At 44.7% G+C, this 12,500-nt stretch overlaps 1 protein-coding gene across 1 annotated transcript in view; it reads right to left on the reverse strand.

The window, feature by feature from the left end:
- Positions 1 to 12,500, reverse strand: part of dnah2 (dynein, axonemal, heavy chain 2) — a 246,312-nt gene that overhangs the window by 202,696 nt on the left and 31,116 nt on the right. The window contains 2 exon segments of the mRNA XM_048236061.1: positions 835 to 1,040; positions 9,835 to 9,922. Coding sequence (XP_048092018.1) covers positions 835 to 1,040; positions 9,835 to 9,922 — 294 coding nt within the window.

Genomic DNA, 12,500 nt, shown 5'->3' on the forward strand with positions numbered 1-12,500 from the left:
TGTCTGCCTGTCTCTGTCTGTCTGTCTGTCTGTCTGTCTGTCAGTTTGTGTCTGTATCTGTGTCTATGTGTGTGTGTGTGTGTGTGTGTGTGTGTGTGTGTGTGTGTGTGTGTGTGTGTGTGTGTGCACAGTGTGCAATACATATCTGCACATATCCATATCCATATGTGTGTTCAGGTGCACGTTTGTCCCACTGAGTGTTTCCTAGCGTCTAAATGCACACGGCTGTGCGCGCACTAGCGTCTTTTACTACAGAAGAAGAGAAATCGCTTTTCCATAGATGTTGAACTCGATATGTAACTCTCCAATGGTGTGCGTTGCGGCTGAGCTGCATTTTGGCATTGATATCACTTAGGCAGAACAAAAAAAATAAAAAAACAAAGTCAAGTACTGTCAGATCAAAAGCAGCTCTGCTCAATGGAAGAGACATTTCATCAGAAAGTCAAGCAGAAACAGAGAGAGAAGTGGACCCTCAGATTACTCACGGAGGATACTAGGGCAAGTGGATCAAAGGCGAAACACACACAGGCTCAAAAAAAAAAAACGCCTTTCGTTCAGATCAATCGGATGTATCAAGTCATAAAAGTTGACGTTGCCAGGGGGCGAAACTGATTATTAAATAACCACTCGCTCTATACACGGTCTACTAATGACTCATTAAGTATTTGAATGGAGGATTTTGAGGATAACCTAATTATTAGGCTAATTGAGAGAGACAGAGTGAGAAAAAAAAGCTGGAGAGTGATTGACGGAGAGGCAGAGACAGAGACTAAACAGGGTGTGTTCATGGAGTGCTTGGGGATGGGGGGGCTGTGTTGTCTGGGGGGTTGGCACCTGTTGTAGTCGTCGTGCCAGGAGGTGTTCTTGACGTCCAGGATGCCCTTGCGCACGGACCGCAGGATCTGGAGGCTCTTGTCGAAGGCGGCCTCCATCTCCAGCAGGCGGCGCGTCACCTCTGCCCCCTGGCGCCCGCCGAAGCAGGGCAGTGGCACCTGATGGCCTTCCGCACGCCGGGCAAACTGCTGCTGGCAGTCACACACCTGTATAGGAGGGCAGGGCAGGTATAAGTAAGTAAGTATATAAGTATATACGTATATTCTATTGATCCCGTGAGGGAAATTTGGTCTCTGCATTTATCCCAATCTGTGAATTAGTAAAACACACACAGCACACAGTGAGGTGAAGCACACACTAACCCGGAGCAGTGAGCTGCCTGCTACAGCGGCGCTCAGGGAGCAGTGAGGGGTTAGGTGCCTTGCTCAAGGGCACTTCAGCCATGGATGTGGGCATGGGAGAGCAGTGCTCAACCACTTCCCCTGCCCACATTTTTCCTACTTGGTCGGGGATCGAACCGGCAAACTTTCGGTTACAAGGGTGAAGCACTAACCAGTAGGCCATGGCTGGCCCCAAAAGGTGGGGTTACAGGTGGCTACAGTTCAAGAAAACCGTCATGTGCGTTCAGAACACACTGAAATACTTGTGCTCTAGCTCTCTCTGTCTTACATACAGTGCAACCGGAACGTTTTTCAGACCCTTTCAATTTTTTTATATTTTGTTATGTTTCAGTAGCCTGGCTAATGTCAGACCTCATCTCATTGAGATGGGGTCTGGGAACTAGGCATTCATTTTCTTACACATAGGGGCATAAGTCTTAGTTAAATTCCCATAGAGGCAGGCAGATTTTTATTTTTAAAGGCCAGTTATTTCATGGATCCAGGATACTATGCATTCTGATAAAGTTACCTTGGCCTTTGGAATTATATTAGCCCCAAGTCTGCACATGCCCTTCACCATATCTCACGATTGGCATAGGGTACTTTCCATAAGATCATCTCTCAATGCAAATCAAACCAGCTATTACTGTAGGCTATCTGAAATAAAGCCATGGCAATCTCTAGGTATGGTGAAGGGTATGTGATGATGTGGGGCTATTTTAATTCCAAAGGACAAGAAAACTTTATCAGGATGCATAGTAGTAACAAAACATAGTAACAAAATGTGGAAAACTTGAAATGGTGTGAAAACTTTCCGATTGCACTGTAAAATGCATAACAGACACACCTTCGGAAAAACTAACATTGAGAGACACTACACAACATTCAATACGGTTCAATAAAAAATAAAACAAATACGGCTAAATAAGTGTGTGGTATGTGGAGTGTTGTTTTTTAGTTAAAAATGACCTATATCAACAAAATGCAAAGAAACGCAACGTAAAAATCGCCTGTGCTCTCTGCTTTTTCCACTGAGGTTAGCATACAAACCAACTAGAACCAGGTCGTCTTTCGACATGCTAATTTCCACAGTATGGCCGCAGTCAAGACAGTTTGAACCCTACAGAATTACAGAAAAAATGCCAAGGAGGGGGAGGATGGGGTGAGGAGAAGAGAAGAGAGGAGAGGAGAGCAGTCTCAAACTGAGAAACATCATCCCTCCTCATTAAGCGACAATCCATCCAGAAAGCAGCAATAAAGACAGAGAGAGACAGAGCAAGCCCAATAAACTGGACCACTGCAGAGGAGGGGATATAAGAACTAGGAGAGAGAGAAAGAGAGCGAGAGAGGGAGAGAGAGAGAGAGAGAGAGGTGGGACACAGACCAAAAATTGGGACAGAGGTGTAGGCAGAGAGAGAGAAAAAAGAGAGCTTGAGAACGCATGGGATAGAAGAGGGAGAAGAGGACCATACAGACAGAACGAACAAGGGAGGAGAGGTAGCTTAAAGAGAAGAGTGCAGGAGGGAACAGACAGAGTGCAGTGTCTCACAGACAGAAAGGCAGGCTGGGGCAGGATCAGGCTATCAGAGGCTCTGGCGGCGTCTGCGAGACGAACTCCGAGAGCCGGGAGGGAAGAGAGATAAATCGGCCGGGGAGTTGGGGGATAGCAGGGGAATGACCTTGGAGAAAACACACAGACTACACTGTACTCTAGATGCTTTCAGGGTTTTTTTTTTCTTTTGTTGAGAGGTTTAGACAGGATGTTTACTAGAATGTTGTGTGTGTGTGTGTGTGTGTGTGTGTGTGTGTGTGTGTGTGTGTGTGTGTGTGTGTGTGGTGGAGGTTGGGAGTGTGTGTGTGTGTGTGTGTGTGTGTGGCGGAGGTTGGGAGAGTGTGTGTGTGTGTGTGTGTGTCCAAGTGTGGTAGAGGTGGGGATGGGTGAGTAAATAGTACAGTGGGCATCGCTTTCAAATGGCCACTTCAGTCGCCAAGATTACGAGGCGGAAGCCGGCGCGCGGAAGCTTTAGTACTACTTTCAGCCACTGTCGTCGCTCTGCCACTGTACATCGCTCTGCCTGCCGCCCCTTCTGAAAAAAGCTCGATTTACCGATTTAGGCTACTTAGGTATGGCTTAAGGCTTGACTACACGGTGGTAACGAAAATCGAAATCGAAATTTGCTGTCTACATTATTGTCAACTACACAAATCAAAACAGTTGTGTGATAATTGAGCCAGTAGAGATATAACTGTTCAGAATTAATCTGTAGCCTTGGGTAGGCTTCTGCGACGTTTTTAACAGGCTACGCTATAGAGGCTTAGACAACTATGACCCACGTTTTGGTTTCATAAATTAATTTTCCCTACTTCTTGACTGCAATGTAGTCAATTGACTGCTTGACATGTCATTTTTATTTTTCTGTACAATAAACAAATACATCTGCTTTATGCCGCGAGAATTACATTCATATTTGGAACTTACATAGTCCAATGCATCGCTATACTCACGCTAGTGTTTCCCAAAACCATAGTAGCAACGAACGTTCGCAACCACTATCGTAAAGTTGTGTAGTTACAATTACACCTCCCGACCTGTGGTAGAATGCTAGTAGAAGCATAGTTCCGGGGATCTTCATGTCAAAGACGTCACTGACGCCAGTTATTTGTTTGCAAATTAATAATTATAAATATATTTAGGTTTCTAATTGATATTTACACTTCTAACCACCATACATCCATATTTTAAAATGCCCAAGCCAGAAAATACATAAATTAAAAGTCAATTTGCAGCCATGTGGACATAAGTAAAAGTCACACACCTGCAGATAATAATAAGGTGGTGCGCACTTTTTGACGAGTCAGTTGAGAATATGTAGCCTTTGATTTTTATGGAGGGGGTCCCTGTTAGTTTACGCAAACCAGGCCAAGAAGGCTGATTCTGATTTTGATCTGCACAAAAGATAAACTTAGGTAAACAACGATGTGAATATTGTTAAAATCTTAACCCAGATTCGGACTCTCGGACAGGGGACTGATAACTACTGTGCTGCGCTGTCATCTGCCGGCCTTAACGCAATGTGCCACAGAAGTATGTGCAGGTGCCCGTTCACGTGCTACTAAACGTCATTAACCACCCTAGTCCAGACTACTGAAGTTCGGAAACTATCATGGTCCAAACTTACAAAGTACTATGTAAGTACGACAGTTTTGGGAAACAGACGTAACTTACATGTTGGTTAGTTGAACGATGCATCCTAGTAAAAAGCTAACCTCCGTAGTTATACGGGAAACGCACCCCAGATCAGCTTGAAGGCCATTAGAAATCTGTTTATTTTATTTTATGAAGCCTACACAGTAGATCACATGCCACATTCTCACTTTCAATAAACAGATGCAATAGCCATTGGTCAAGTATTGAGTATAAAGCAATTAAGATAGTACCATACTATCATGAAAATTTGTTAAAACGAATAGCATTTTGCAACTTGACAAAACACTGGATTAAATATTGTAGGCACAGGAGAAAACGTGTACATCCATTGGTTCGTGGGGAGATCATCAGTTTCCTCTCCCTTCAGTGCTATGACTCTGTTGATGACTTTGTCCAGATGGTCTATGTATTTATTGCAACGTTCGGCTGTGTTGTTTCGCCAAAAAAACTCTATTGCAGATATCAATGCGTCTTTGTTCATGGGTTTGGCCTCACAGCAGAGGCTTAGACAACTATGACCCACGTTTTGGTTTCGTATATTAATTTGCCCTACTTATTGACTGCTTGACAGGTTATTTTTATTTTTCTGTACAATAAACAAATACATCTGCTTTATGCCGCAGAATTACGCACTTGGCCAGCCTATAAAACGGGCACATTTTGGAAAGAATAGAGAATGTACGCATGCAAGAATCTGTAGGCTATTTGTGGCTGGTTACCAGCAAACAATGTTTAATGCATTAACTCAAGACGTCAAACATTTTCTAAACAATACAAACAGAAAAGATGCAGCAGGCATCAAATGTAGAAGAGTAATTTCCAGTGAAAGAACAAAATGCTGAATAAAGCCCAAAGAGATGAAGGCATAGTTGTTATTTTTTGAAGACGTAAATGGTTGGGCTATAGGCCTAGTTTGCAAGAAGGAGACATAAAGCGTGAGCATGCCACACTATCCACAGCTGTGGTAGCGGGGGTAGGAGGATTAGGTACTGTTAGCGCAGGATTTATATAAAATTCTTCAACAGAAGGCTCGCCTCTAATGCAGGCTTGCCCAAAAAATAGGCCTGTGGTTTGCGCAGCCTACAGTAAGTAGGTCTTAGTGAGTTAGGAGTCCCTCAGGACTTCTTTTAAGCTGTCTCCAGAGGTGGAAAGTTGCGTTAGATTTAGTGGCAGGGCCGGATTAACAATTCATAGACCCTTGGGAACAAATGTCTGATGGCCCCCCCTGCCCCCCAGCCAACGTGAATCGGGCGGTCAGTGAAGATTTTTATTGCTATTTAAGGCACGAGCACATCTGTGAGGCCAAGCCTCACCAAGTAGCCTGTTTGTTTAAAACTAACATTACTTTTAATTAAACTGCTTATAGGCTATGCCGAAATAGTTTCAACATTTTGAATATCAGTGTCGGGTGAATTAGGAAATGTTCTCAAAGTAGCCTTATAGCTGAAAGCTGCTTGGGATTCCCTCTGTCAAGCAATAACCATTCAAAAAGTTAAAAACAGATGACATGATGCGCATCACTGACATAATGTGCAAATAATATAGCCTAGATATTCCAATGTATTCGAATACATGTGTTTATTTTAGAGGGGATATTCAAACGTCATTTTTGAGCAATTTTGACAGCCCTAGTCCACTGTAGGCTACTTCTATTAACACCTTCCACCTAACCCCGGTGAGTGGGGGTCGCTATTATGAGTGTGAAATAGCACCATTGGGTAGCCTATGCGAAATAGCCTTAAAATCGTTCCGGTGTTGTGTGCCTTCTGGTTTCTCCACCTACTGGTTTCCTTGCGCGTGCATGCGCTGCAGCAGTTGTCAGACATTCACAAACAAGTTGTTTTAGGAGGTTTGAAGTTGCTTTTCATACGTCATGAGCGCTCGGCTACATTACAGCCACTCGGACAAAAGACAGGTAAAAAAATATTACATTACATTTGGTTGACGCTTTTTTAGCCAAAGCGACTAACAACATGGTAAACAGTTTAAGTTTTAGAGCAATTCTCAACAATTTTAGGACAATTTAAAAACATTAGAGTACAGTAAGAATAAGTGCATCAGTGAGTGCTGTTTTTAACAGTTACTTGTCAGTTTAAGACGGCTGGTGAGTGCTAGGATCAGTAAGACTTTACATTACATTACATTACATTACATTACATTTGGCTGACGCTTTTTAACCAAAGCGACTAACAACATGGTAAACAGTAAGTTTTAGAACAATTCTCACAATTTTAGGACAGTTTAAAAGAACATTAGAGTACAGTAAGAATAATTAACGGTGAGTGCTGTTTTTAACAGTTACTTGTCAGTTTAAAACGGCTGGTGAGTGCTAGGATCAGTAAGACTTGTTGTAAGTGTTGCTATGAGAGTAGATGTTCTCTAAAGAGCTGGGTCTTCAGGAGTTTTTGAAAGTGGAAAAGGATGTCCCTGCCCTTGTAGGAACTGGAAGTGTGTTCCACCAACGAGGAACAACAGATGAGAAAAAAAGTTTGATTGGCTTGAGCGTGCGGGTGGTAGAGCTTGCTAGACGTCGCTCGTCAGAGGAGCCGCAGCGTCTGGAGGTAATGTAAGTCTGTAAGAGGGCATTCAAGTAGGTGGGAGAGAACCGAGCCTACTTTGTAGGCAAGCGTTAGAGACTTGAATTTGATGCGGCCGCCATAGGTAGCCAGTGTAGCTGGATGAGCAGCGGGTAACATGTGCCCTTTGGGTTGGTTTAGACCAGGCGCCAGCGACGTTCTGGATCATCTGAAGTGGTTGTAAGTGGAACGCAGCGCAGCGGTCTGGAGGTAGTGTAAGTCTGTATGAGGGCATTCAAGAAGGTATATGTTTTGAAAACTAGCATTAAACTGGATTCGATCCCGCAAAAGCAACACACGCGTGACTCTCTCCATCCTGATTCCCTACTCTTTGAGCCAACTAATATGTTACGCGTATCAATTAACTATTGTAGGCTACCATTAATTAATAACGTAGGCAACACCCAGGTAACATGTTGTCCAGGCTATCTGAAACAAGTGGTTGTCCTTCATCTACAACAACTGGTTACCTTGGGCTGCTACAGTCGTCAGTGCACTGTGCACAGTAATTCTGAGAAATGAAATGGTACGAGAAACGATCTAAATAGTGCACCAGACCGCGATGTCTTCAAGGGTTGAATGAAGGGAGTTTGCAAAAATTAGTGTATTTTTCAAGTCAATAAACATTCTTAATTTTCGAATGTCTTTGTCAGGGAACATCTGACTTTTCAAAACCATAGGCCTGGTAGTCGCTGAGACAAGCCTATAAGATAAAGGCAATACCATTTGTGTCACCTAATGCAGTTCAGTGAATTAGCAAGATACCATCAGAAGCCAACAATCATAAAGCACCTGTGTGCGCGCGCTCTCTCCACTGCGCATGAAGCTGTCTGTGTGTTGTAGGCTAGATTTTCGTGAGTTCTTTCTATCTGCTTTACTTTTGTGAGTTGCGACCATAGGCTATGTTATAGACGTTCTGAGGTACCAGTGTTTAGCTGTGTCACAAAACAATAAGCTTTGTCAGACTACTTTTAAAATGATATTCAGTGCTATATACATTTTAAACATTCGGGGCTGAAGACCCGACAAAGCCTTCGGGTGGGAAGTGTCAGGAATTTTCATACGAGAGACGCTCTCATTCGTGGTTAGTATATGGAGTAGGGGATTGACAGGAACATAGCCAATCACATTATGATAGATGCTGAATTTAACATAAACTGCGATGTTTGATTTTAAATTAATGTAAATTTAGCCGGGACTGTAAGCTGGCACACGTGGGTGCTCGATGTTTTCAGTAGGTGCCCGAGAGACGGAGCACCCACGGTATCGGCGCCTATATCTTGCGGTTGCATCCATTACAAACAAACATGCAATGTGAATGTCTGGGATTGGGGAGAGCACTAAATGCTCTTCTGAATAAGCACGAAGTCAAGCCTTTAAATGAAAAACACTCTTTAATAATCAAAAAAATAAACGCTAATGAAGTAAACTTGTGACCATAAAAAATCGTTTATCGCCTGTAACTCTGATAACAGGACGTAACAGGAAGGCATTTGGATGAGCAACGGAGGTTAATATGCTCTATATTTTGTCCAAATGATGTCTGTCTATCATCGTTGCACTCTAAGAAAACCAGAATGTTTCATTTGTCCTGCGTTTCTTCTACGGCTGCAAACGGGATTCACTCGCAGTTAACCAAATATTTCTTTAGTAGGGCAGGGCAGGCATATATCTGGCTATTAAATTATTTCTAAACCAGTCTGCTAAAGTCTGTAGTGAAGTCTGTGTAGGGTTTTCCAGCTCCATTTCTTTTTACGAGACACCCTGCTCACTTGAGACCTCTGCCGGTTGTTACAGCGTCATTGCAGCATCACTGGAAAAATACAAATTAAAGTCGCGTGATCCCGCGCGCGGACCGCGAGGGAAGCTGGCCAAGTCGAAGCACTGCCCACTGTAAATAGCCGTAAATAGCCCCTCTGTCTTGTCCTAAGCCTCCCTCATAATTCCCCTTAGATGTCAGTGTCATGTCCAGATCAAGCAGAGGAAGTTCAAGTATCCTACCAGATGTTATCAGAACAAGTAAAAGTTGCTGTAACCGTTTCTTGCTTCGGGGAATATTAACCATTACACTATCTCACAAATAAAGAGTCCTTCACAAGGTAGACTTTCCTATTCCTTAATACTGTGGTGTTTTGGAAGTAAGACATGAATCTGATCAGTGGCAGTTCACTTAATTTAGCAACAGTTGTTTCATGTCAACAATAGCCCAATTGTCATAGTGGATTACCATGGACAGCATGCTAATCGTTCATATTCAAAACACCACTGGCTCAAAAGGAAGCTTGGCTGACTAAAAAATAACAGTAATAAAACATACATACACACATCCATTTTGTGTTTGAGCAGGCGGTGTTTTGTATTGAAATATAATTTAATGGAGGACTGTTGTGGATGTTGATGGGTACAATGTTAGCCTGTCAGCTACTTCAAATTCACTGAAATGCGATAGTGTGCTGATCATTTTATCTGTTAACTGCAGCACAAGTGCAGTCCAACATAACTTTGTAGTGACAAGTTGTTAGTTGTAGTTGTTTGTTGCTGTTGTTTTTTTATATATCGACTAGTTGTTCGTAGTTGTTTTGGTGCTATACTGCCCTTACCAGACACAGTTAATCCACCTTCCACTGTGACACCACCTCATGCACCACTAAGCAGGTGAGGCCAGAGATCCTTATGGACAGTAGCCCAAAAGAGGCCCTGTGGAGGCACGATCAAGCACCAGAGGAGGTAATGGGGAAGCGATTAGCCTCCATACGCCATTATTCGCCCGTCTTTGGCCCGACACTGGGGAATATCGGCTACTATACTGTAGGTGTGTGCTTGTGGATAGACTCACCTCCAAAAGGTCTTTGCACCGCTGAACAAAGGCGTCCACCAATGCAAAGATGCTGGTCTGGTCCAGCACCCATCCCTTGGCAGAGAACCTGACCCAGAGAAAAGAGACAAGAGATTGAGTGAGTGTGTGTGTGTGTGTGTGTGTGTGTGTGTGTGAGAGAGAAAGAGAGAGAGAAAGAGAGAGAGAGAGAGAGAGCAACTAAGGCATGACTACGAAAACAAGAGACAGAGAGAGACAGGCCAAGGGGTTGAAAGTTAATCTATCTGTCAAACCATTTCTCCTAGTCATCTCCCAAGTCAGGGTCTCAACTACACGCTAAAAACAAAAAAAAGGAAAAAAAGAGGCACGAGGCATAAAACGTCGGAGGCGATCCATGGCAGGCGGGGATAAGGTCAGAGAAATGTATCTGTCATTGTCATAATTGCATCCGCTGGCAGGCCTACGGAGGCAGGCGCCAACACTCAGATTGCTTTTCACACTTGATTCTTCCCTTGATGGAAAGGTAATCCAGCCCCGCAAACCGCCGAGGCAAAAAACGCTGCTCTTCTCACTGCCAGCCTGGCAAAAATACAGGCGAGTAGAGAAAGGGAGCAGGAGGGGCAGGGGGAGAGGTTTTAGTAAATGTGTGTGTAAGGCTCTGTGTGTGTGTGTGAGTGTGTGTGTGTGTGTGTTTGTGTGTGTGTGTAAGGCTGTGTGTGTGTGTGTTGTGAGTGTGCGTGTGTATGTGGGCAGCATGTGTTCCTCATGCAGCTGCGTGTAACACGTGCGCGTGTGTGTGTGTGTGTGTGTGTGTGCGTGAGACCTGAGTTGAGAGCCAGATTGAAGAAATTCACTGGACCAGTGGGTGGCGGATGCTGGTGGGGGGCTAAGACTGAGGCTAAGGGGGGAGTGGACACACTGCGGGCAGACTTACAGTAGACACTCCCTCAGCCACATGACCTTTGAATGATGGATGGATCAGAGTGGAAGTAAAAACCCAGAAAGAGAAAGAGAGAGAGAAAGACAGAAAAGAGGCTCAGCTGGGGGTCCCAAGCAAAGACGAAGTGGGGAGGTGTGGGAGAGGTTGGGGTGGTTGATATTGACACCCTCACTGCCCCCCCTCTCTCCTGTTCCAGTTCAAAGAGAACCCCCCTTTAGAAGTCCAGACAGCTTCATTTCATCCCCAGCGCTGATTAAAAGCTGATGTTGGCACACTGCGTGCAGTTCGTCATGTTGACTGATGCCTTTTACCGACTTGATGCTGTGTGCGTTACTCTAAACCATTCAGCTTGGCTAGCGCCACAGTCTCTGCAGGGAAGGGGGATCCAACAATCTTAAGACATCTCCATCCTCCCACCCCACCCCCACCCCCCCCAAATCCTTCCTGAACACACTGAATTCCATATAGTCTATAGCACAGTGGCGTAATGCAAGTTTAAATACAACCCTCTATCGGACACCATGCGTATTTATTTCTTGACACGTTTGAAGTCGTCAAATTAATAAATTAATTTAAAGTCATTAAAACCCAATTAAAATTGGCGTGACGAGAAAACAAAAGGACAGACAGCCTTCAAAGGCTGCACTGCTCATCTATTAGCTGCCTTCTCTAGAGTCGACTTGGGCTGCCGTTCTGTTTTTTCTTCTTTTCCCTTTAGTGGCGTGACTCATGTCAAATCCCTCATCACCAGAGGATTTGCATGTGTCTGTGTGTCCGCGCGTGTAAGTGGGTGAGTGTGCGTGTGCAAGGGTATGAATGTGTGTGCATGTGTGTGCATGTGTGTGTGCATCTGTGCGTGCGTGTGTGTGCGTGTGTGTGTGCGTGTGCTATTTTCTGCCACCATTCTGCCGCCCTTAGCCAGAGAGCACAACTGTGCAGTGGGGGCTTAAGCTCATCCATGAGACTGACGCCTGGAGAGTGGACTGCACGAGGTTGGGTGTGCGGCTCAATCCGCCGCGCTGAATCCTGGATCAACTGATCGCCGCCGCAGCCCTAACCTCCGGAAGACAGGGTGAGGACTGAGCTGACAATGCAACAGGGAGGAGGTGGGGGTGGGGTGGGTGGCTGTTTTGGCGTCTAGAGAAGCATTAAATCCCTCCAATTTGCAGGCTAATTAAGAGAGGCTTATTGAGTCGCCTTTGGGGTGGGAGAGGGTGGTGTGGCAATGGGGACTGGGTGTCTGGGGCAGGGGAGGGGGGTGGTAATGGACAACAGCATGACTGTCATGCTGAGCGGCGCAGCGAAAAGTACAAATTCATGGGTCAGACGGAGTGCAAGACGGGGTGTCTGTGTGTGTGTATGAGAAGGAGAGCGGGAGAGGGATTGTACGGGTGTGTGTGTGTGTGTGTGTGTGTGTGTGTGTGTATGTGTCGAGAAAGAGAGAGAGGAAGCACTAGAGAGAAAGGGGGGGCAGGAGTTTGTGAAACAGATTGAGGGGAATCTAATAATACACAGCTGACATGATCTTGACATGACCTACTGCAAAAATAAGAATCAACAAATCCGTATAAATAAATAAATACACAAACAGGTCAAGGGTAAGAGAGAGCATGACTGAACGAGAGAGGGAGAGGGAGAGAGAGAGAGAAAGTGAGAGAGGGAGAGCAAGACAGAGTGAAGGAGTGCGAGAGACACAGACAGAGAGAGAGAGAGAGGGAGAGAGAGACAGAGAGAGAGAGAGAGATAA

The sequence above is a fragment of the Alosa alosa genome, chromosome 24 (assembly GCF_017589495.1).
Source record: "Alosa alosa isolate M-15738 ecotype Scorff River chromosome 24, AALO_Geno_1.1, whole genome shotgun sequence".
Taxonomy (NCBI): Eukaryota; Metazoa; Chordata; class Actinopteri; order Clupeiformes; family Clupeidae; genus Alosa; species Alosa alosa.